Source organism: Mycteria americana, chromosome 1, assembly GCF_035582795.1.
Source record: "Mycteria americana isolate JAX WOST 10 ecotype Jacksonville Zoo and Gardens chromosome 1, USCA_MyAme_1.0, whole genome shotgun sequence".
Classification (NCBI taxonomy): domain Eukaryota; kingdom Metazoa; phylum Chordata; class Aves; order Ciconiiformes; family Ciconiidae; genus Mycteria; species Mycteria americana.
In genome coordinates this window covers 154,805,215-154,828,373 of record NC_134365.1, presented here as the reverse complement: position 1 = coordinate 154,828,373, position 23,159 = coordinate 154,805,215, and the positions used below count along the sequence as shown (strand labels likewise).

General features: G+C 40.4%; 1 protein-coding gene across 3 annotated transcripts in view; it reads right to left on the bottom strand.

Annotated features, from left to right (window-relative positions):
- Nucleotides 1-23,159, bottom strand: part of RASA3 (RAS p21 protein activator 3) — a 134,883-nt gene that overhangs the window by 18,644 nt on the left and 93,080 nt on the right. For all 3 annotated transcript variants that reach the window (XM_075525282.1, XM_075525292.1, XM_075525302.1), the window contains 7 exons: nt 15,730-15,810; nt 12,857-12,929; nt 8,431-8,510; nt 4,229-4,333; nt 3,569-3,725; nt 2,585-2,733; nt 499-613 (listed from right to left, as the gene is read on the bottom strand). In XM_075525282.1, coding sequence (XP_075381397.1) covers nt 499-613; nt 2,585-2,733; nt 3,569-3,725; nt 4,229-4,333; nt 8,431-8,510; nt 12,857-12,929; nt 15,730-15,810 — 760 coding nt within the window. The remainder of the gene's footprint in view (nt 1-498; nt 614-2,584; nt 2,734-3,568; nt 3,726-4,228; nt 4,334-8,430; nt 8,511-12,856; nt 12,930-15,729; nt 15,811-23,159) is intronic.

The following is a 23,159-nucleotide window of genomic DNA, read 5'->3' as shown; positions in this document are numbered from 1 at the left end:
TGGTCTGAAAGTACTGCCCAATTACTGCACTAAAATACCCACACCCACCATTCTGGACTGGATAGATAATAAACCATTGTTACAATACATGCATCACGTACACACAGTTATCTAAGAATAATTTTATTCCTTTATACCCTTGGATGAAATGTATTACTTATAGCTTCCCAGCAGCTTTCTGCTGTATATATTCTTTATTCATCTAAGTTACTACTTTATTAATTTCTCAGAACCAAGAACTGTTAGATTTTATAAAACAGAGTAATTTATAGTTAAATAAATGGAAACTTGCCTTTTCCTTTAATACAATCAAACTGTTTCTGAATTGGGTGACTCAGCTGTGGCTAAACTAACACACAGGATTTTAACATAGAAACAGGCTCTTATGCATTATTCCTACAAAGTCCTCCCAACATGGGAAGGAATAAACAGTATCTGCTACCTGAAGGCCTTTTACAGTGACATTTTATCAAATAAAAGAGTCCAAACTTCTCTTACCTCATCTATTATTGGCTTTAGTGTAACTTGCAGATAATGCATCCCTGCCAGTTTCATTGTCTCATCAATGCACTTGGAAGTTAATGAGTTTCCTCTGAAAATGGTGTTTGGATCTCTGGAAGTGAACAATTTTCTGTAATTTAGTCTCTTTGTAATAAACTGCTAATATATGGAAATAAAAGAAGCAGTGAAAGGTGACGGAAATCTGAGTTTGAATGCACAAAATCTCCCTTTGACACCAGCCTGCCATTAAACGCAGTCATGCAGCATTTAGTGCACTTCCAGGTTATAACAGAAAGGCAGTAGTGATGGTAATTCCAGAGGCACTACAGATTTTCTTCTTTGTATTAGTGCAGTGTGCTTAGTGCACCATCCCAACACATGGCAACACCTAGGCTCAAATCAAAGGGCTTTACAATATAAACAGGGAAAAATGTGCCTGCTTTCGTGTGCTACTGAACAGTGTTAATTTGAGTAAGGGAAGGAGGCAGTGATTTTAGTTTCACAACAACAGTGGACATTACATGTGACCTACTACCTTATCCTACAAAATGAGTAAGCTGAGAGGGAGATGAAAACACTGGCTCCAATGACATAGCCACCTTTCCTAAGTGACTTACAGCACTGTCCTGTGATAACACTATTAAACACAGTGCAGATCCCAATTCTGTCCTGAGAACTGCGTGGATAGCTGATGCCGTGCAGACTCTCATGTTCTTCTGAAAAGCCACTTTCACAGAATTCTTCTTGTACTAGACATACAGCCACTGTGATTCGTTAAGCTTTAGCTAGCTGCACTATCATGTGTACCTTTTTTTTAGTACTACTTGCATTTTGAGAATGCAAGTAATTTGATATTAATTTTGTACCTGCAATTCACGTTATGCAGATAGGTACATAATCAATGATCTCATCTACAACCTATATGATCAAAACCTGTGCCTACTGACAGCAGATCAAACTTGGATATGAAGTTATTTGCTTGTTCTTTTTTACACACACCGATGTCTTTTCTGTTGTCCATAGCTCACTACAGTTGTACCCATTTACAAGTAGTGAATAACAGGAAAAATTACTTTGCTGGATTCATCATTTTGTTTCATTAAAAAGTAAGCTCACTGCCTGTGACAAATGCCAGAAAGCCCTGAAAACAAACACCATCTTTGCCATTTTATCACAGGAACATGACTGACTAGGGAGCAGCAAATTTCCCCATACTGCAGCAACCAAGCTGTTTCAGCCAACCTGCAGCACAGAAAAAATACACCTACCTACAGGAAGGAAAACACTTTATCCCTCAGACACTCTGAAAAAAGTCAGCCCACACAAAGACTTTATTTTGTACTGAGGAAACTTACTTTAGAGTCAATATCTGTCATTCCCCTTGACTCCCAATTGTCTCTTCTACTGTCAGTCAAGAGCATGACTACATGGCACAAGGCTTGTGGCAACAAATGTTCTTTAGGACCTGCCTGGTGTGAATACTAGATCTTACACTAAACTGTCAGCACACCAGTAAGTCAAACAAGGGACTTACAAGAACTGACCAGAAAAAAGATTTTGTTTTCTGCTATCCACTGCCAGATCCAATCCCATCTTTGTTCCTCAGCCCTCTAATTGGAACGATTAGACACACAGCTTGCCTTAAATATTCATGATTAGGAAGAAACTTGCTTTTTGTTTTGAACAAATTCAACACTCTGACTCAGCACTAGATGATGTATTAGCACACTATAAAGCTGAAATGATTTCATATGAACAGCTGAAGGTAATGTAGGATTTCACAGTTATCATCAAATACAATTAAGACTGCGAAGAGTGAAAATCCCTGCTCTCAGACCTTACAATAGTCTTGCAATTAGGTTTTGTAACACATATGGGAATTCCACCTAAAATCAAACTCACCAGATCTTCAGAGCAGTGAATGCATTTATAAAGAACTCTGCCACTCAGCTGGAAGGAACAGGAACAACTCCAACAGTTTCTTTTGAAATTGCATATAATTCTAGAAAGTGAGTGGAGGATCCTAACACTAGCCAATGCAGAGTAGATATGTTTGATAGCAATTTGGTTTTTTGGTACTTACTGAGTTCTCTTCACTTCAGCATTCGCAATGGCACTTATGAAAGGCACAATTCTGCCATAGTGTAAGAAAAGCCTGACAAGAGGTATGGCTGCTTCCTGTTTTTCTCTGCAAACTTCACCCAAAATGTGTGCAGCTGATGCTGAAACAGGCTGAACAGTGGGAAGAAATAAAAACTTTGAGAGATCTGTCTAGAACAAGCATCCTCTCTTACTCTTCCCATTAGCTCCTTAATGCAGAACCCCACACAACAGTTGCAGTGGCCAGTTACCCAAACATGCCTGTACATAACATGGGTGGGCGTTACATACCAGTTTTTGTTGGCTGTAAGTTTTGATCGCAAGAGGGCAGCACTTTAAAAACTATTACAGTACAGTCTCTCCCCCCCCCCCCCTTTTTAATAGCTGTCTTTTCACTGAATGTCACTGTTGCCTGGGAAGCAAGTGAAGAGGAAGAACTCTAACCCTTTTCAGTCTCAAGCCACAGTAAGTACAGAACCCAGTTCTTGTAATGAAAAAATAAAAGCATTGTCACAACTGCTAGAAGTTATACATAATGGCAGACATGGTCCAACCCTCTGACATTTTAGGATGAAGTCTTGGTTTGGGTTTGGTTTTTTTTTAATTATACAAGTAAACCTGTTCCTCTCCAGTAAAGGAAAACAAATTGATCAAACTGAAGTTTACTTTGCATTTTCACATGTAAAATTAGAAAGCCACAGAGAATATGCTGCTGTTAAAACCACTGGTGTTCCTGGGTGTGCCTTCACCCACCATATTGCATGCAGATAAAGATCTTTTCTGCAAGGACTGAAAACAAGCACCAGGGATATGCAGAGCTTAACAAGGCCCTCAGGTCGGAAAAGGAAGAAGATGAAGTCTCTGGTAATTACACAACTATGGTGCCAGCAAGATAGTGACAAACTATTCAGAGAGATCCCTGTGAGGATGATCTGCAGGTAAACAACAAGCAGTGCAAGCAAATTACCTCGACATCTGCAGATTTTAGCAGGAGGTCTCTAAGTGGACTGTAATAATCTGAGGAAAAAACATGGTCCTCAGTGTAAACCACATTTAACCTTAAGGAACCGAGGTCATCAGGTTTCAATGACTTGTTACCATTATCTCTGGGCTGCAGGAAATACCTGATACGCAAAAAGTAAGACAGAAAGTTTGTGCTGAAACACAAGATTATTTCAGGCTACACGTGAACTTACAGAAAATGTATAGATATACACAACATTTATATATGTATCAAATTGTTGATAGTTCTGAATCAGACTTTTTAATTAAGTTTGCCAGACTGTTTTGCACCAACTGCAACATGGAAGTTCTGATCATAAAGATTTATGTAGATATGATTAAAAACCCACACACTAAACCTATGGCACTGCTGATGAACTGCAGTAAGTAATATCATCAAGCCAACGTACTAGAACTCCCACATGCAATACAAAGGCAGACTGAAATCTCTAATCACATTATCAAAACTTCTTGTTCTTACATTTGGTAAGATTACTTTGGCTTGCTTACAACAAAAGATACAAATTAAATCCATTTAAACTTTATCACATAGCAGTAATTACTCTTAAGTCTTCATGGCAAACATATGTTTCTACTTATTCTCCAAAAGAAAAATGTCAAATACCATGCTTCGTAAGAACTAGACTGTCGGAGAAATTTCAAAGGGAGTCTCAGTTCTCCTAGAAACTCGTCTCCAAACTTCAAGTTACTGGCATTCCAAAGATCAACTCTGTAATAAAAACAAGTAATTTTTAAAGATTCATATAAATATATAAAATAAATAAAAATATAAATATAATAAAATATAAAATAAATTTAAAAAATCATATAAAATAAATTAAAAATTAAAAACAAATAATCCCAACCTTGTTTTCAATTTTGTTGGTTTTTTCCCCTCAAGCCTATGAGTTAGGAAGTCTCAAAACTGTACAACAATGGTTTCCAAACAGTAAAGATACAACCTTACCTTAGATTTCTGGAGCCTTACAATTCAATTCCATGAAACATCCGTGAAAAAAAGTAATCTAGACTACCTTTCCCTCAACTGTACTGTTTCCACTATTCACATTGATAAAGATTCAGGGGACTGTTTGGGTATCCCGGATAAAAGAAAAATACAGGTAAAATGGACACCAGGGGAAAAAAGCAGAGATATTTAAGGACTCCATACCATCGGTCCCGGTCTATTTTGGGATTACTAGCAGTTAAGCGGCAGCTTTACAGAGTTCGGCTGAATGTCTACACAGTCCTTCCCAGTGCTCTAGCTCCTGGGAAGACTGTGTCAAGCTTACAAATTTGTTGTACCTAAACTAGTTCTGTACAGATACTCAAAACCTTAAGACAGTTCTACCATTCTGTATAATCAGTGTATTGACTGAAGCCTACACAAATTTTGGCACTCAGTCCCTCACGTTTGGGAAGTTCTGATATGTATCTCTAGATAATACTTCTTTGCCTTTCACGTGCTCTTTACCATTAGGATGTAAAACAACTGCACTGAGATTCAAAGTAGAAGTACCGGTGTCTAACCTGGCATTTATAAGTAAATGCTACAATACCGACCTTGGAACAAGGGTTTCAAACTCCAGGGTAGTCGTTTCTGTACATATTTTAAGGTTTCCTCTGAGAAGCATTTTTATTTTAAAACAAGCTCAGCTGAGAATTTTGCAGCTAAGTGACACAGTCTGAATGCGTCTTAAACTTTGGGGAAAAAAGATGTATGGGAAAAAATACAGGTTTTCAAATAACGAAGATTTTTAGAAGAGCAACTTTAATTTGGACAAGGTGCAAAGTCATTCAGTTATGGACATATTTACACAACCTTTCTAGTCTCAAGCAAGTCACAGTAGGCTTGTCAAGGAATGGATGTTGACAGTCCTGCTATTATCCTACCTTATGCAAGTGCAGAGAATGTCACTTAAATACTCTGTGCCTTGTATCTCTCAACAGCGTCTCATGCGTCAAGTTTCATACACTAGACATACCATCAGCTCATGTTGCATGCCTGCTGGGTTTTCTTCAAACTCTGATATTTCAACAGTATTTCTGAAGGCCAAGAATTCCCCGAAAGGAAAAAAATTCTTTGAAAATTCAACCTCCCCTCCCCTTTCTCCATATCTGGTTGGTTACTATCTTGCTAACTAATTCAGATGGCTACAAGCAGCTTCAGGAGGAGAGGAATCTTCTGAGAAGTTTATTTACACATAGTCAAACTTATAATTTACCAAGTATTTACAGACTACTGGTTTCTAGTTTATCCAAATTCTTTCAAGAAGCCCACTAGCAATAACACTTTCAAACATAGGCGGCCAAAGGGTGTTCCCCCACAGCAACTTCTTACAGAAAAAATCAGTGCAAAGGATCTCTAAGAGAGGAACTAACAACTTAAGGTAGATCTCACACTACACAGTAAGCAAAGCAGGCATGCAAATTCTGAAATTATTGTTTTGTGTGCTTGGAGCACAAGGCATAAGCAGCATTTAAAAAAAAAATCATAATACACAGACCTCAGAGTGTAAAAGATTACTGTTTCCCAAGGTTTTTAGAAGGCAAAATTATGGCAAGTGTTATTCTAAAACTGGTCAGACTGTAGTCACAGAAAGAAAGAAACAACAGAGAGGGGGAGGAGAAACAATGAATTTCACCAGAACATCTGGTCCCTAAGTGTTGATATGCCCTGCCTGCAACTTCCTACACCCACTCAAAAAGAGAAACTTCCATAGCTTTAGAGAGAAGCCATGAGAGACTAAGTCTCCTCTTTACCCTGTGGAATGGTATTCTTCTCAGGAGAGAAAAAGAAAACAAACCCCCAAACCCATAAATTGTATGATCCGTCCAGAGGCCACGGGGGCAATCTAACCCTGACTAAACAGACTGGAGGAAGTGAGCGGGGGTGGAAGGGGAACCTGAGATGGAAACAAAAACACTCTGTCCTATAGGGGACAAAACCTCTGAGGAAAGAGTTTGCCCAACCAAGACTAACACTTTATCTGCTTTTGTCTGTTATTTAAGTGCTTAATCTTTTCCCAACTATTTTCTAAGCCTCCTCACAAACTATTCCTCTTTACCACACTGTGATGTGTTGGTTTTAAGGAATGAAAGACTTTTCTGAAGCTCAGCTCCACATACATTATCATTGCAGGCAGTCATTTGTCCAGAAAATATACTAAGTAAAACAACTGTATAATTCCATTCAGTCCAGTAGTACAAAATAAGAATCAACTGAAATATTAAGCAATGTGTAACCACTGTCCACCAATGTCGAGGGTCCCCTTCCAGAGTCACAAAACTATTAGTGAATCCTAGCTTTCATGTAAAATCAGCGTGTGGCTGGGCATCATGGTTACAAAGACAAGACTGGGACTCCCAAGACACTGTTCAGTTGCCCATTCCATCACGTACATCCCATGGGACATGGGACACGTTACTTCATACCTGCCCACACCATGCAAAGCTTTGCAGAAATATAGTCTGGTGCTAGGACTAGCTCATCTGCTGTGCTGCCGACACTGACACAACCAAAGCAGCATGGCACTGAACCTGGGCCTTTGATCTCTCTTCTATGAAATAGCTGTGGGTTGCCCTTAAACCAGCTACCCTTGCACTGCCTGATGCAGATGTTCTCAGAGAAACAGAGTAGAGCTCTTGTCTCTCTCATATATGTACAGTTTCCCTTTTCTGTCTCACAGAGCCACGGCAAACACAAATCCATTAATGATCTTGTAGTGCTGTGATACTACACTAATAGGCTATGTGAACCAGCAGCTGACTGTCAAATTAGAACAGTCCTCATCCATTCATTCGTGAATATAGATGTGTCTTGCTTGCTGGGAGTAAACATTGAATGATGTTTCCAGGAGACCCTTCCTGGTCTCCCCTCCTTTCCTTACAGCCAACTGTGCTTCTGAAGGGACTAGGGAATGTTTTGGGAGATATACCCTCACCACCTCTCTCATGGGAATACCTGGGGAGGAAGGGGGTGCCACCATTTCCCTCAACCTTTCTTCCTCCAAATCCTAGCACAAAGGAAAGGGGGATTTCTCACCACCTGATGCAGATACAGCAGTTTCCAGCTACAGTGCATCCAGATCACCAGATGGCCTAAGTCTCTAAGTTTCAATGTACGTGATGGTATGACGCATATGATACCTTTAGGTTTTGCACCTACTATTGTTTCCTCTCTGCTCTTTCTATTCACCTGTCCCCACAGACACTGTTAACAGGCCTCAGCAGGTTCTAAAATAGCACTAAGTGGGTGGCAGGGCGTGGGGTGGGGTTGATTTGTTTTTGAAATCAGAATTGCTTCTTTCCTGTGCAATGGATTTCACATGTATCATACTCAGCCTTGCAAGAAGGGGTTAAAGTCCAGCCAGCAAAAGAGAAGAGAAACTGCCTCTGCCCCAGAGAAACTCTGAGCTTAAGAGTTTCCTTTCAGGGAAGAAGGACCTTATATGGGTTGCTAAAATTAAGTGATAAAAGAAAACAGACCCTTTAACCCAGAGCATCACACAGCTCTCTTAGGAAACTAAGGGAGGGAAGAAAGGGGGGCCCAGACATAAAAGGCTGCGCTTAACAACAACTGTGCATTAGTATACAAACAGTGTATATAGGATACCAAGGAAAATAATGAGGATTTCTCCCACAGAGCAAACTGTCACACATTCACATACATTTACAGGACAGTGGAGGTAAAGGAGCATACAGTGACAAAGACTCATCTTGATTTATGAACAGTAAAACCATGCTTGCCACTTTGAAAACCAAGTCTACTACAAAGTTACACAACTTTGGAAAACAAGTTTATTAGTACAAAGTGTTTTATATTACCTAATCTCCATTTTGTCAACTTCATCAACATCTTCAATATCAAAATGGGATTTCTTGTTGTAGCTACTGGGTCTTGTAACCTAATAAAAAGGAGGAAACTTTAATGAATTGATCTGATACAAAAGCATTCCAATGTTACTTGTACAAAGCTCTGGAAGATCAGTCTTTTACTATCAGCGGTGACTTCAGTCCTGATTCTGAAAACATTCATGCATGTGAATAAACATGTTGACTAAACAGATTCCTCACTATACAAAAGTGGTGGTTATGCAATCATATCCAAGAGTAACTATACTCCACACTTTCTTTACAGAGAAAGGATGTCTTTAATATTAATACAGTACTCTGAGTTTACATTGACAAAAGAAAAAAAACCACAGAAAGGAATACAAATTTTATAACCAATCTAGGGAAATAAAAGGGCAATTAATAATTGAGTTGTAAATACAGCTGTACAACAGATGCCCTGAGGCACTCTGAAGGGGGGGGGGGGGGGCAGGGAACAAAACAAAACCACCCTTAAAAACATGTTACAGTGGATCTAATTAAAACTGGGAAGTTCTGCCTGTCCTCATATCCTAGAATTCAATTTATCATGCTCATACAAAAAAAACCCACCAAGTAGATCAATTGCCCAAGAGATGCTAGCCTGTGTTACGCATATCAGAATATAGAACCAGGTGCACAGTTCAATCGTATTTGCAAGACTAATAAACAGCAAAGCATGGGCAGAAAATAATGGGAAGATAGCTGTAAATGTAGAGCATTAGCAAAAGAAGTTTTTGTACAAACATTTCTTAAAATTTGTTTTCTAGCGTGATTATAAAAAGACTTTGATGGTTGTATTTTTGCATAGTGTGTCAGAAACTTGAGAAAAAGGCTACCCCACCCAGCTGAAACCACAGCAGGAACTGATCAAATGCAAGTGTGTATGATGTGTGGGTTCAGCTCTTGGTTGCACACAGAAGCTGAACTTTATTGTAGGTTTAAATATGCTTGCGGCTTAATACTACCCACTCACAAAAACTGGCTTTTATTGTAAACTTGGCTTCTTGGTTTTATATTGTACATCAGATGCAGATGGTACAAACAAGGGAGGCAAAGATATAGCTGCACAAGTGGAGAGGAACCAGAAAACAATCTTCAGCACGGGACACTCAATACAGCCTTTTTTGAGCATGTATGTGTGAGGCAGGCACCATTTTCAAGGCGATACATAAAAACTAAAAGGTACTAGCAGCACTGGAGACCAAACCCTCTAGACTATACCTGAATCAAACGCACCTGTAAGCCCAAGAGTTCAGAGGATTTAAATACAGCCTACAACTTCAGCAGCTGAGCACGAATTTTTTCACTCTACCCTTGCAACTGTCTTCCCTGTGGCTTCAAGAAATTATCCTACATAACTGCGAATGACATTTTCTACTACCATTGTGAAGCTAATGGTGTAATATTTAATAAGGAAGCAAACTTTTAAGTGTTTTATTATCTGTAACACAAGTTGTTAAAAAAGTTATAGCATCGGTGTAACTTATGGCACATCCATTTTAAGTAAACACTTTTCTGAAAAGTTTTGCTGGAGACTGCATGTACGAGGTCTCTCTGTTCACCTGTACAACTGCTTAGTGTGCAGATTAATACAGCTCAAGAGCAATATTCCTAAAAAGATAGCTGTGTGAGGTCCATCCATTCCAAGGATGAAACTGGAGATGAGGGAACTCCCAGTCCACAGTGCTGAACTAGCTGCCATGTACCATTTTACAAAAAAGGGGGCACAGCTCTGCTGTGCTGGTCCCTTTCTTTACACAAAGCTGACAAGTCATTTATCAGCTGCTTGATTTTTTTCAGCACATGCAGGTTTGCAAACAGGTCCCCAGCGCTACCTTCTTTGGTTCCTGTAAGAGGGGCATTTTCCTGTAGCTGCATATAGAACTCCGAGCCCCCACACCACGCTGCAGCTGGAGCGGTGGTGAAAATGGCTCCTAACCATCAGGTGCAAGTTTCGCTCATAGCACCCCTTAAATAAGCCCTTAGATTTCCCAAACCAATGTAAGCTATTTTCCATTTAGAAAATTAAATCTGTGCGACTTTTTGGTTGTAGTAAGGAAAGCACCCATTCACCACCTTTTACAGATCACCTTCCTTGGAGGCATGGCCAAGTGCTGTGCTAGCAGACTGCAGCTGATGAAACTGTGTGGAAGCAGTAAGTGACACCGCTGTCAACAGCATGAATCTGTGCAGCTCCCCAGGAATCGGAGCACTCTTGTTAGCATGCACCACCCACAGGTCTGCCCGTGTCTCATTAGTGAATGTACTTCCCAGTCATAGCAGTTCTACTGAACCTTGTTCCCTGGAGACATTTAGCCTGATAGGTACTAACTACTCTCAAAATGACATAAATCTATGATGGCTCTGTCTGCATTAAGGGTATGTTTATGTTTCAGAGTTCTGGTTGATTCAGACACTTCCCAAGCTCTGCTCTTACCCACACAGAAAACATTTTGCTCTGAGTTAGCAGAACAACCGGGGCATGGGCTTGAGTTCAGGTTTTGCTTCTGCCGATACTTGCATGCAACGCAGCTTTCAGCATAAAGGCAAGCTAAAGCAAGCTTCCAGTCCCCTCCACAACGCCAGCTGGAAGATGCTTTCTGTTTCTCTTCTTCCTCTCCCAGTATGGCACCACCTGCCAAGTTTGGCATTTAAATGCCAAACGTTCACTGTTTCTGCAGTGCACAGAAGGCTGAGGAATCAGACACATGAAGTTTTGTGGTTTACAGGCTGAATTGCTGGATTACATTCTCATTAAAAAACTCTCGCTGTCACATGCCTCCAGAACTGCCTATGTCAAGAATAAGGAAGCCCACTTTACTTTATTTACATAGAGCATCACTCTTGTGTCACTGCCAAAGGCTGCAGCTCCGGACCAGGTGATGGACTGAAATCCTGGGCAGCCCTGAGTGAACACACAGACACCTCAGTGCAGTTTCAGCACTCAGTACCATGGGACCTCTCCCCCACCAACCATGCATGCAGCACCTCCACACAGTCTCACAGAGTCAGGCAAGCAGGCACGAAGACCCACTGCTAGCTAAAGTTAAGTCTGCAGTGAAGTGATACCCTAGGAAGAGACGTGTTGGGTTACCAGAGGGAAGATTACCTTAGATAGCTATCCCGGCCAACCCTCAGGGCTTCCACCCCTTCAGGAAGTGAGAAAGTGCTCCTGCCAATAAAGAACTTGCTATATCTGTTTCCCAAATCCAAATACATTACATCAACAAGAGCATGTTTCTGCTGGTACGACCACCTTTAGATTAGTTGGTACAACTGTCAGCTTCTAGGCAAAGATGGTGGTTTGTAGAAGGAGGGGGAAGACAGCAATAAGCCCCTCACTGGCACTGCCAAGAATGATATGTGCACTTCAGATCTGCACAGTGCAACAGCACTTGTATGGCTCCTCTCTCCCCAGCTCTACTTCAGGGGCTGCCTGTGCCCCTGAACTGATTTGAGAAACCACAACCGTAGGTGCCATCCCTATGCCACCAACAATTTCTAAGGTAAATGTGATCTGAATGATGCAAGCCATATGGGCAGAAAGCACTTTTTAATGATATGCCAACTGCATTGTACTACTCTGGCTTTTCATCAACTTCGTTATACCAGGTATGTGCTTGAGGTATCTATTGAAATAGAACAGTTAAGTGTAGACTGGGACCAAGAGAAAAAGAAAAGAGAAAGATACATATACTTTAGAAGACAGAATGAAAAGTTTCAAGAGGTATCCAAATTATAAACACATGCATGTATATGTATGGACACACCACAATTACAGCTACTCTTGCCAGAAAGAACCAAAATGAGCGCTTTCATGAAAGTTATACTTTGTCTTAACCGGACTTGTTGAAAATGCTCTGTATTAAATAAAGCTGTAGAGGTTTCACCCACTTGGAGGAAAGGCATTGGTATTGCAGCAGACTGGTAGCCAGCCAGAATATCCAGTTTAAGTGTATTTTTCCTCTACAGTTTTCAGTATTCCTAGAAGATAACCTTCCTCCCATTGACTGGGAAAGACAGGGTGGAGCAGCTATAAAACCACAGGCTAAAAAAAAAAACCAAACCAACCTTTTTTTTTTTAAATCCCATTTTTAACTGTTCTTTTTAAAAACTCTTCTGGGGTGAGGCGTGATGGAGTGTAAAGCTTGCTGCTCAGAAGTGCCCACCTTGAAGCTTTTCCCCCAGAGCACCTGAGCTGAAGCAATATACTGCTGCTTCGCAGATGGCTAGTCTGATCCTGGGTACTTCTTTTCCCTGCACCATGCTTTGAAACAGTTTTCAAAGAAGACAGTTGGCACAACATGGAGCAGGATGCTGTGCCAACTATCTACAGTATAGTATTTCAGCTTATCACCCATTCCTTTGAAATACCAACCTCAAAATAAAACACTTCATCAAAATGTGGATTGTTGGTCTTCTTTTTAACTTTAGTCTTTTTGGCTTCCGATCTGAATTAAGGAAAGAAAAAAAAAAAGACAAGAAACAATATTAGCAGAAGTGTGATCCTAGAACAGAGCCACTAAGGAACAGTCATCCACTTGATTTATCTGATAAAGCTGGAACGCCATGTGGCTTCAGCACAGCAAGGCATACACACTTGCACACATTTAAGAGAGGGATTCACTGCAAGCCTATTTCTCTAAAGTGGCAGTAATCACAGTTTGTTATCCTCTCTTAAACACAAGTCCTTGAACCCTGGTTCTGTCACTCGCTTGATCCAGCAGAATCTTATATCTGTACAGAACAACTGGCAAGAATGGGGCTCTGAGCAGCAATATTTGGGGGACGGTCTCAGTCTTGATGTGACTCAAAAATTCCTCATACCCTAAAAGCACAGGAGATGGGAAGACTGACATAGCTATTTCTATGTTTTATATTTTATAATCTCAGCTTGAGGAATCAAAGAATGCTTTTCAGTGGTGCTAAATCATCAAAAAAATCCAAGAATTATTTCCTCAGTAAGAACATATTTATTGCTATATTACCACCCTTTTCCCTGCAGCCCCAACAGCACCTAGTTAATATTACGTTGTTGAATTATGAGCAGTGCTGAGCAGAAGTCTCTTTAATTTCTACTGCTCTGTAGGAATAAGACATGGCAGACCTCCTTCAAACCACTCACCAGGCAATAGGCCTGACAAAGTTCAGCACTGCCCATTCATCCTCTATGGGCAGTGCCATCTACCTGTGCCTGCCTTTTAGACTACAGACATCTTAACTGCTTGGCATTGGGCTAAAGCCCACCAATGCATTTCACACAGGCCAGCCAACAGCTGTTTGATGACTTCCAAATGTTACAAACCTATGCTTGATTTGTTCTCATTACCTACAAGTGAAAAGCTCTGTGTTGTCCTGTGTCACCGATCTTCCCCTACAGCTCTGCAGTACTAAGAAGGCATAGATAAAACAGACACAGATGGAGAGGCGCATCAGCCATGTGGAAAACTGACCTACTAATCATTTCATCCCAGAATCTATCCCTCATTTCTCATGCAGCAAAGCTGCTTAGATAGCTTGTAACTGCTTATATTAACCGGACAACTCTATGTGTTCTTTCACAGAGGTCAAGTAAAGCTGGGTCTAATTCCCAGTGCTGCTACAGGCCTCCTGTGTGACTTGAATGGGCCAGTCCACCAGTATACAATGTTTTCCCATATATAATAGGGGCATAGAAACAGTTTTGGTCAGGAAGTCTGATGGCTCTCTAAGTACGAATCACACAATAAACAGCAGCACTTTTGTTGAAATTTTTAGGCTTGGCACTACATAAATGCAGCAGAATAAAGCAGCTTTCCTACTCTAAAAGGAGAGGCATCGAAAAATCCAGAGAGGAGAATGACGTACAGATTAAGAATATCCCACTATCCCTAGGAGAAGCCGAGACATAAGAGAGACTAATCGCCTCCACGACGTAGGGCAGATTGCCTATCCCATCTCATCAGTCACACTTGCCAATCAGCCTCTTTACTGATAAACCCATCTGGGAGGGGACTGGGAAGCAGGATGTAGAATGGGAGGCGATTAAGGCAAGCACAATTACTGGGCAATTACAAAGCAGTGGATGGGAATAAGCTGCATGCTGCTTGCTGGAGATAGGAGGCAAGCCTTCTCCCCCCATCAAAAAACAGACAGGAATAGGATGAGGCTATGTTCCTTCTTCTGAAGGGAAATACATTATCAGTTGTCATACATTATCCAGATGGGGGGGTGGAGGGAAGCAGGCAAAGAAAGGTAAATTTGGACATTCAAGGGTACAAGGGTTAGTCAAACAAGGGTTAGTCAAAAAATCTCCTTACAGTTTCAGTACTAGCTACCCAGTACCATCTGAAAGAAGTCACAGGCTTAAAACATCAAAGCATACAACTCAAATACACAGCTCATCAGTGGAGATAAGGCATAACACACCTAGACAAAGATGAAGAATAGAGACCAGTCTCAAAGACTCCTCTGCATGCAAGGTAAGTATTTGTCAAGAATGCATCTTATTTATAGTATTTTCAATAAATTGTTATAAAACATTATGAATAACCCATGCTACCAAATCTGATTCTTTGAGGTCACAGTAGAGCTGTTTTGTTTCTAACATGGCACAGACATAAAAGATGACTCTAGATAAGCAGAAACAAAACCAGTGACATCCAACAGCACAGGAAGTTTTTATAACAGAACCAAAAAGTTTAATCCCAAATTTAAACTGAAGAGTATTATGCAGAATCTCATTACTAAAACTGCATTCCAAATTTTATCCATGCTATTATGTCCACATGTATCAAATTATAGAACTGAGCCACCTAGGGCTTTTGAAATACACATCAATTTGCCACACCTTAAGAGTGAAAATACTCTTAAATATTCACATACAAATGTGCATACATTGCAAGACATTGATGTATTCAGCTTTCTCTTCTGGCCCTACCCAATATTAGGCAATAAATTTGCTCAAAAACTGGCCTCCAACTGTGAGGCGAGAAGATGCACAAATTAAGCCTAAACACAAATTACATACTCCAAGATATTCAAATTATTCAGGGATTATTCAGACCTTTACATAAGTCAAAACTGAAACAAGGCTCAAATTACTTACTCTAGTGTAACTCAGTAGTTCATACACGCACACACAAACACTTAACATATTCTAGTGGTGTCTAAATACTCCCATCTGTCCATCTGAGAATGCAGATTTCTAATAGACAAAGGAAACGGAAGCCATCCTTATAAAATGGAAGCTCTTGTATGTGCAATACTTGCCTGGAGGGTCCTGCTAAGGTAACAGTGGCATAGGGATCACATTGCCCGTTCACAATGGGCAGCCCTTGGCATTCTAAAACTCTAGAAAAGAAGAAAATGCAGACAAACAAATCAATGAAATAGGAAGAGACTGGAGTGAAAATAAAAGCAATGCATTTTCATCCTGCTCCCTTTTCACGCTACTTTACACTATGGAATTGAAATGTTACCAAGCACAAGCCTTTAATTTATACCTAGACTTGAAAACACATTTTGGTCTTAAATACATTTGGTCTTTAATGGGGCCAAAAATAGTCTTAAATTACTGAGAAACCTTAACTCGAAGAATTCTTATTATGCAAGTACAACAACTTAAGGTTCATGAAATAAGAGAGTCTGCTGTCAAGATGGGAGCTGTCAACACTTTAAAATTCTGTGGCAACTTATTCACCAAAAAAAAACCCCCACCCAAAAAAACCCCCTAAACAAAAAAAACCAACAGAATTTACTTCTGTAACAAAAGATTAAAAAAACCACACAGACAGATCCCAGCAGTAGTCAAGTAATTTCTCAGAATCACATTCATGAAGGCCTCAGTGCTTTTGACAAAATTTAGCATGGACTTATTTGTAAAGGTGAGTTAACTACAGACCAGGAGACGGTATGATGACACAGCCATCTTTCTCCATAAAACTTTTATATAGCAAAACTGAAGAAACACATTCAGCAGCTCTGCACTGAAGAAGTCAAAGAGACACCGGAGGGACAAAATGGAACAAATTGGGTTTTGCTGCAAGCCATGGTGAGAAATCTGCACTTCCGCACTCTCATTTCAACATCTCTTTGGAAAAAAAGAAAAAACAAGCTGGCAGGTCCAGCTTGATTTGCTTCTGAGTAAAGGACAGAGCACTTTCCTTCTAGTGGTCTTTACATGAATATGATTATATTCACAGAAGAAACACTTTGCCAGTGAGCTACAGTACGACCGCTGGTAATTCTTCTAGGATAGCAGATATGGCTTGAACACATTCCTGTTTTAACAGAACAATTGTACACCAAGTGTCAGTGTCAAACCCCCCACCCCTTCCACTGCTTCCTTAAGGCGGCCTGTAAGTTCCTTAAAATGAAATAGTAACTCAATGGCTTTATAGTAGTCAGCCAATTTTCTACTGTTGATGAATGGCTTCCAAGCCAGCTCTCATCCATACAGGAAGAACTACATGAAATTTAAATACAGATAAAGCATGCTCAGAGAGAGTATGATTCCTGTTTTAACAAAAGCAGTCCTTTCAAGAATATGCAGACAACAGAAAGTGATCTACACTTGAGGACATGCAGAGTTTATAAATCACTACACAATAAAACCACAGATGAATTTGAATGATGAAAAGAGTGAAGTTATCCACACAAAAAATATGCATACCCTAACTATACACATATACAATGATAGGATCTATTCTAATATTGCCACACATAATAATTTTTTATGGTTTTTTGTGGATAGCTCTCCATGGTTATCACATCAACCGTCAGCAACAGTTAAAGAGACAAACAGTATCATTAGCTGGTCAGAGAGAACACAGCAACGTAAATCGTTGGGCACTTGCATCTTGAATTGTGCATGCTCTACAAAACATATGGAGAAGAACAACAGGATGACATCTAATCGTTCATGGCTCTCCCAGGTTTGTACTCTCCAGCTCGGAAAACAGAAGTTATCCATTCATGAACAGCTTATAAAATCATGAATGGTGTGAAGAACATTTCCTCACAAAACAAGAATTAAGGGGCACATAATGAAATTACCAGACAGCAGGTTTAAAATAAACAAAAGGAAGTACTTTTTCCACACAACACATAATGAAATTGCACAACTTATTGCCATGGAATGTCGTGGAGGCCAAAAGAATACATGGATTCAAACCAGGACTACACAAACTCATGGAGTGTAGGTTTGTAGGCAGCTATTAAAGCTTAATGGTCCAGAAGCCTGCTGTAGCTCAGGAAAGCCCAAATTGCTTGATTGAGAAGGGTGTAACACTGGAGCAATCATACCATATTTGAACTATCACTCACCAGCAAATATCAGAAACAGTACTAGGCTAGACTAGAGGGGCATTTAACACAGTAGGGTAGTTTTATGTTCTCTGGGGAAAACACAAAACCAAAAAACAAAACAAAAGAAAAAACCAAAACACACAGATGTTCTCATACAGTCACAGTGACTTAAGAGTAAGACATTCCTTTGTGTGCAGTTGGAATAAAAAAAGCAAAAACAACCTTGAAAGAAAGAAAATGTGGGAAAACAGGAAACAGACACCAACACAAACTGTATCCCAAGCCTTTCAGGTAATTTAAAAGCGGTTATTGTTTAAGGATGTTGGAGAAAGCAGGCAAAAGACTGAACACTTAGGATTTTGAGGAAGGAAGGCTATGTCTGGAGAGAGGCTCATTCTGGTTGTTATAGCTTACTAAGCATCATGAGGAGAGACAATAAAATTCAACAAGGCACAGGTCTAGCTGACTCATGTTAGTATACCCTTATTAGCTGCAGGAAGCTGTAATCCTAGAGCTGCTTTCGTTATGGCCATTTTCTTCAGTCATGGGAAAGCTGCTAGGTAAATTAATACTCCTCCTCTCCCAACCTGGTACCAAAATACTAGCTTTAATTGGCAAGCAGGAAAAGAGCTAGAACAAAATGACAGTTATGCAGAGGCATGATAAAATGGAGCCTCAATTCTGCCACATGGGTATCACATTATTAAGACTGACAGTTCATATCTGGATTAGATGAAAAAACATACAAAAATAAATGTATAATAAAGGTATAATCTCTATTGGGGGGGGGATGCTGGGAAGCACTGAATAAAGCCAGTAAAAATGAAATGCCTTTGCTCTAATCATCTGCAGAATTAATTTAACATATGTGTACCACGGTAATGAAAAAAAGCCTAGGCAATCAAGATTATTCAAGAATTACAAGTCAACTCATCAGGCCCCAGAGGAAAAATGTCTGGTGGCTGCTAGAATCTTTTCTGCCCAACTGGTAGTTTCTGATCATGAGCTGTCTCAAGCCCAGCTGGGGCAGGGCGAGCCATCCCTCGCAGCTAGCCTGGCTGGGCTGGGTTAAGGTCAGTGCTGGGTCATATGGGAAAACTCTCAATGCAGCTGCCTCACTATATTTTGCTTGTGGTTTATAAAATTAACAGGTCTCAAGGAACAAGACATTTCAGTTTTCAATGTGGTTCATGGCCAAACCTTCACAAGAGTAAATAAGCCATGGAAAATTCCCAGAGGGTAAAAGAAAACCTCAAACCCAAACACACTATGAGCATGCCCTCTTGCCCTTAAATTACATGATTACAGAAGTTGAGAGGGAGGCAAGGGGAGAAGGTTTTGAAAAAAGAAGATTTTTCAACAAAGACTAAGCAGCTCACATCTGACAGTATAGGCATTCCCTTACCTCTGGGTTGCCAACCAAGAGCTGTAGGCTGTAGTCTCGGAGACAACCCCTACACAATCAGACTCAAAACCAGGCTTAACACAGGCGAGCACATCAGGATGATCCAAGCCTGTGGGCGTTCCACACCCCTTCCTTGGAATCGCAAAAAATATTTAAAAATTATAGGCTGATTCGTTCAGGATGCACATGTGTCATCGGCATCCTTGTGCTCCAGAATTGACAACCAACGCAAAAACGGACACAGAGGAAAGAAACCAGAAGGGACATGTATCCATATTTACTGTTCTTCCAGACTAAATCACTTCCAGTGTACATAGTCAGGCTCAGTTCTTCCCCTAGTTCCAACCTAGGGTAGGGAACAGCACACCGCTCCCATTCTCTTCTCTCAAATCAGACTGTTTTCTCACTGTGATTCCTCAACAGAAAATAAATACATCTTTTTTACTACACAATCTTGCTTTCTATCACTATACATAATCCATGTATTTTAATTGCTTTCACATACATACTGAGTTCCTGGGATCAATCTTAATGCTTGGCAAGTTTACTGATGTATCGTATTAATCTTCAATTTCCAGCCTCCGCTTGTTCCACCTCTCTTTCATTTCTTTATCTTGAGGCTTTGTCCCATCTCATATGCGTATTTTTTAGCTGTACTCAGGTTTTTCTCTGTGTCATTTCAAAGACAAGAGACTTCCTCCTCCTCGCTTGCTCTAGTGATCTAATTATTACTTGAACACTCAGTACTTTGTGTGGTAAGCCTGACCAGACAGAGAAGTATCAACTTAAAAGCAAACTTTGTGGCAGATTTGTCAGAACTGTTATCAAAACAATGCATCTTTGGCTTATGTGAAGTACTTGTTTGGTAAGGTACATTCCCCAGCATTGGGTATGTGATTTACCTTAAATGCCTCTATATCTCTCCCCCCCCACCTTTTTTTTCCTTTTTCTTCTTTTTTTTTCTTTTTTTCTACTGACTTATAGTCATCTTGTAACATATGTACTATCCTGAGTACCTTGTCTTCCAGCGGTAATGGAGCACCTCTGCATAGTCTCTCTTTGTGAATGGGCTTCTCAGGGCACATAGAATAGTCTATTAATCTTTAACTTCATAATAGAGTAGTGCAGTCTTTTTGTCTAGTCTGACAGTAAAGAAGTGGCGTTTCTCCTTTCCTTGCCACATTCAGTTCATTCTTGAATGTCCTCCTCTTTCAGTGCAGCTCTGCATCATGATCCAAGCTCCTACTCATTCCTAGTGGTTTAAGAGGAACTTTGAGGTCACGCTGCATGATAGACTTCCATGTGTACCTTGGCCAACCTCACATCTGTGCTGGCACATGGCAGCTGCTCTCAGACCAATGAACTGACTTCTGTCTTCCACTGCAAGCAGGAACTGTTACCAGGCCTCCTTCTTGTTCCCTTGGTCTGCATGTGACCAGGACCTTGCTAAACCAGTCATATTCCTGTGTTTTAGAGGGGCTTTGCCTGGATGTATCTGCATCCACCACTACTAAGCACAAAAGCACTACGTCTAGGTCAGAAATTCCCTGAATCATAAATTTCTGGAGGCCAGGAGAGTGTATCACCATATGACTGCTCTCATAATTCATCATCTCCTACTGGACACACTCAGAGACAGCGTCCTAGTTTTTTGGTCTGACCAAATGTTACATCTGAACTGCTGCTAGTGCACCCTCAGACAAACCTTACACTTCCTCTTCGCTTCCACAAAGTAATCTACCGCATCTTCATTCAGGATTTAACATAAACACACAACCCTTTTTTACCAAAAGGCTGACCAAGTGGCCCATTTCTTCTGGAGTAAGGCAAAAATTTTCACAATTTACTCAGTCCTGGTTTTAAATTACACTCTGCCTCCATCATCAAAAATACTAAGATAATTATGTCCTAACCTCCTCATAATTTTTTTACCAATCCATACTCTGACTCTGCCTTGCCCCTGTCCCCAAGGAAGAAGGAGGCTAGCCATACTGCATCCATGTATTGAGTCAAGCCCTTGTCCTCTGGATGAACATCTGAAGCCAAAGGATCATGCCCACTCCCAGTAAGTGAACTCTAGTAAATGAAGATTTCAAAAGTATCTATTCCTTGACTTTTGGAAGTGATTTTCTTGTACCAAGAAAAAACTTCCTACTATTCTTCTCACCTGCATGCTTTTTGTACTGGGAACAGACCAGTTTTCTCTGAAAGGGGTTCTAACATGCTGGGAACTGCCACAGTCATGTGCCCTGGTTCACCTTCATCTTGCGTCCCACTCAGACACAAAATCTTACAGCACTGTGTAGTGTCTGGTGACCACTGACTACGCCTGGTAGAATGAACCGGGGAAAGGAAAGAATGGAACAATGTCCAAGTAGATATAGCCATACTGAACAAAACACATCAATGCTTCCTTTATCATCATGATTTTTCAAGCCGTTTCCCCACTACATTTTTTCATCTCTCCAGGGAACCTGAAACCAGAGTCTGTATCCAATCCTAAGCCACACTGCTGCTCTCCAATCTATCCTTCCATCTCTTCTACTGCCCCTCCAGGAAAACCACTCTCCTGTAGGAACTCCAGCAGTACCCTGTCCTCTTTGGATGATACCCTCCTCCTTTTGGGTTTGGTTTTTTTTTTTTTTTGTGAACAAACATGTTCTGGCTTACAAACAAGAAAACTCTTGCCATCCCCTTAACCTCTGAGAGGATTAACGCTTAACTGGAGCTACTTTTCCCCCCTTCACGTGACAATTCACTTTGCCACAAAGTTCTGTAGCACTAAATGAAATCCTGCCCCATTCAAACAAATGGAACAACTTTACCTGGGACCAGCATTTCACTCAATGTGTATTCCCTTAAAATGAAGGCTGTACAGCATTTATGCATTGGCTCTGAAACATTTATATACAAGATACATTATACACTCAAAACCACTCCCATTTCAGCTTCTGAAATCTGGATAGGGCTTATGCAGATCAGAGGAACAGGCTGTGCAGGCAACTATTTTGATTTTGCTCTTTAAAATACCCTCCAAAGCCTCCACACCAAAAGCACAACAGAAGCCTTGAGACTCTGAGATTACAGCTGCAACCCCACATTAAGTACTGCCTTTTCTTCCCCATTCCCTGTTGAGTTCAGAATAGTTGCAGTCCAGCAAAACATTTAAACACATTCTTAAACTTGTGTTGTCCTGAACATAGGCTTCTTCCTAAGCTGACCTACAACAGTTTTTGCAGCCTCATGCAGCACCCAGATTAGCTTTTGGTCTTAACTGGAAAGCTCTGTATGTGCAACATTTCTGTCACGCATGCGCAGTTCCTGTTGACACAAGGCTGTTAATGGTGATTTCCTTCAGACAGAGCAGAGGAAAAGGAATTGACTGTTAATGTTTGGGTTCGAGCAACAATTTCTTTCCCAGGTATTTACTGAAGATATTTTATAGCAGAACAGGAAAAAATATTCATACAAAGCCAACCAATAACACACAGAAAGCAAAGGAAAGCTAATGAGCACAACCCCTGCTTCCCCAATCTAAACCAAATTAATATTAGAGATATTACAGTAACACTACAGCTAACGCAAAGAACTGTTTCATTAAATGTAAGGAAGAAATACTGTCAATGCATACACATCCCTAAAATCAGCCACTTCAAATAAGCTGCAAAATTTTCTCGTGTCAGTAGATATCTAAATGTTTCTTAATAGTTTAAAAATCACATGGACTTTTTTCTGCTATAAATATGGGAGCTGTCCTCCATGCTACAGTTCAAAACATACAATTTACTTCCCAATATCAGCTCTAGAAAGACTTTTAAAACCACACATTTACAGAGTACCATCTGTACTCTGTACTAAATAAAGAGAACGGAATAAAAAATGGGTGTCAGCCATCCTGTTCTCACAGGACAAGGAGTTAATCCATCAGCAGTTAAACCAGTTTATGAGTCAATTACAGAAGAGTTGCAAGCTTCCTAAAAGCCACTTC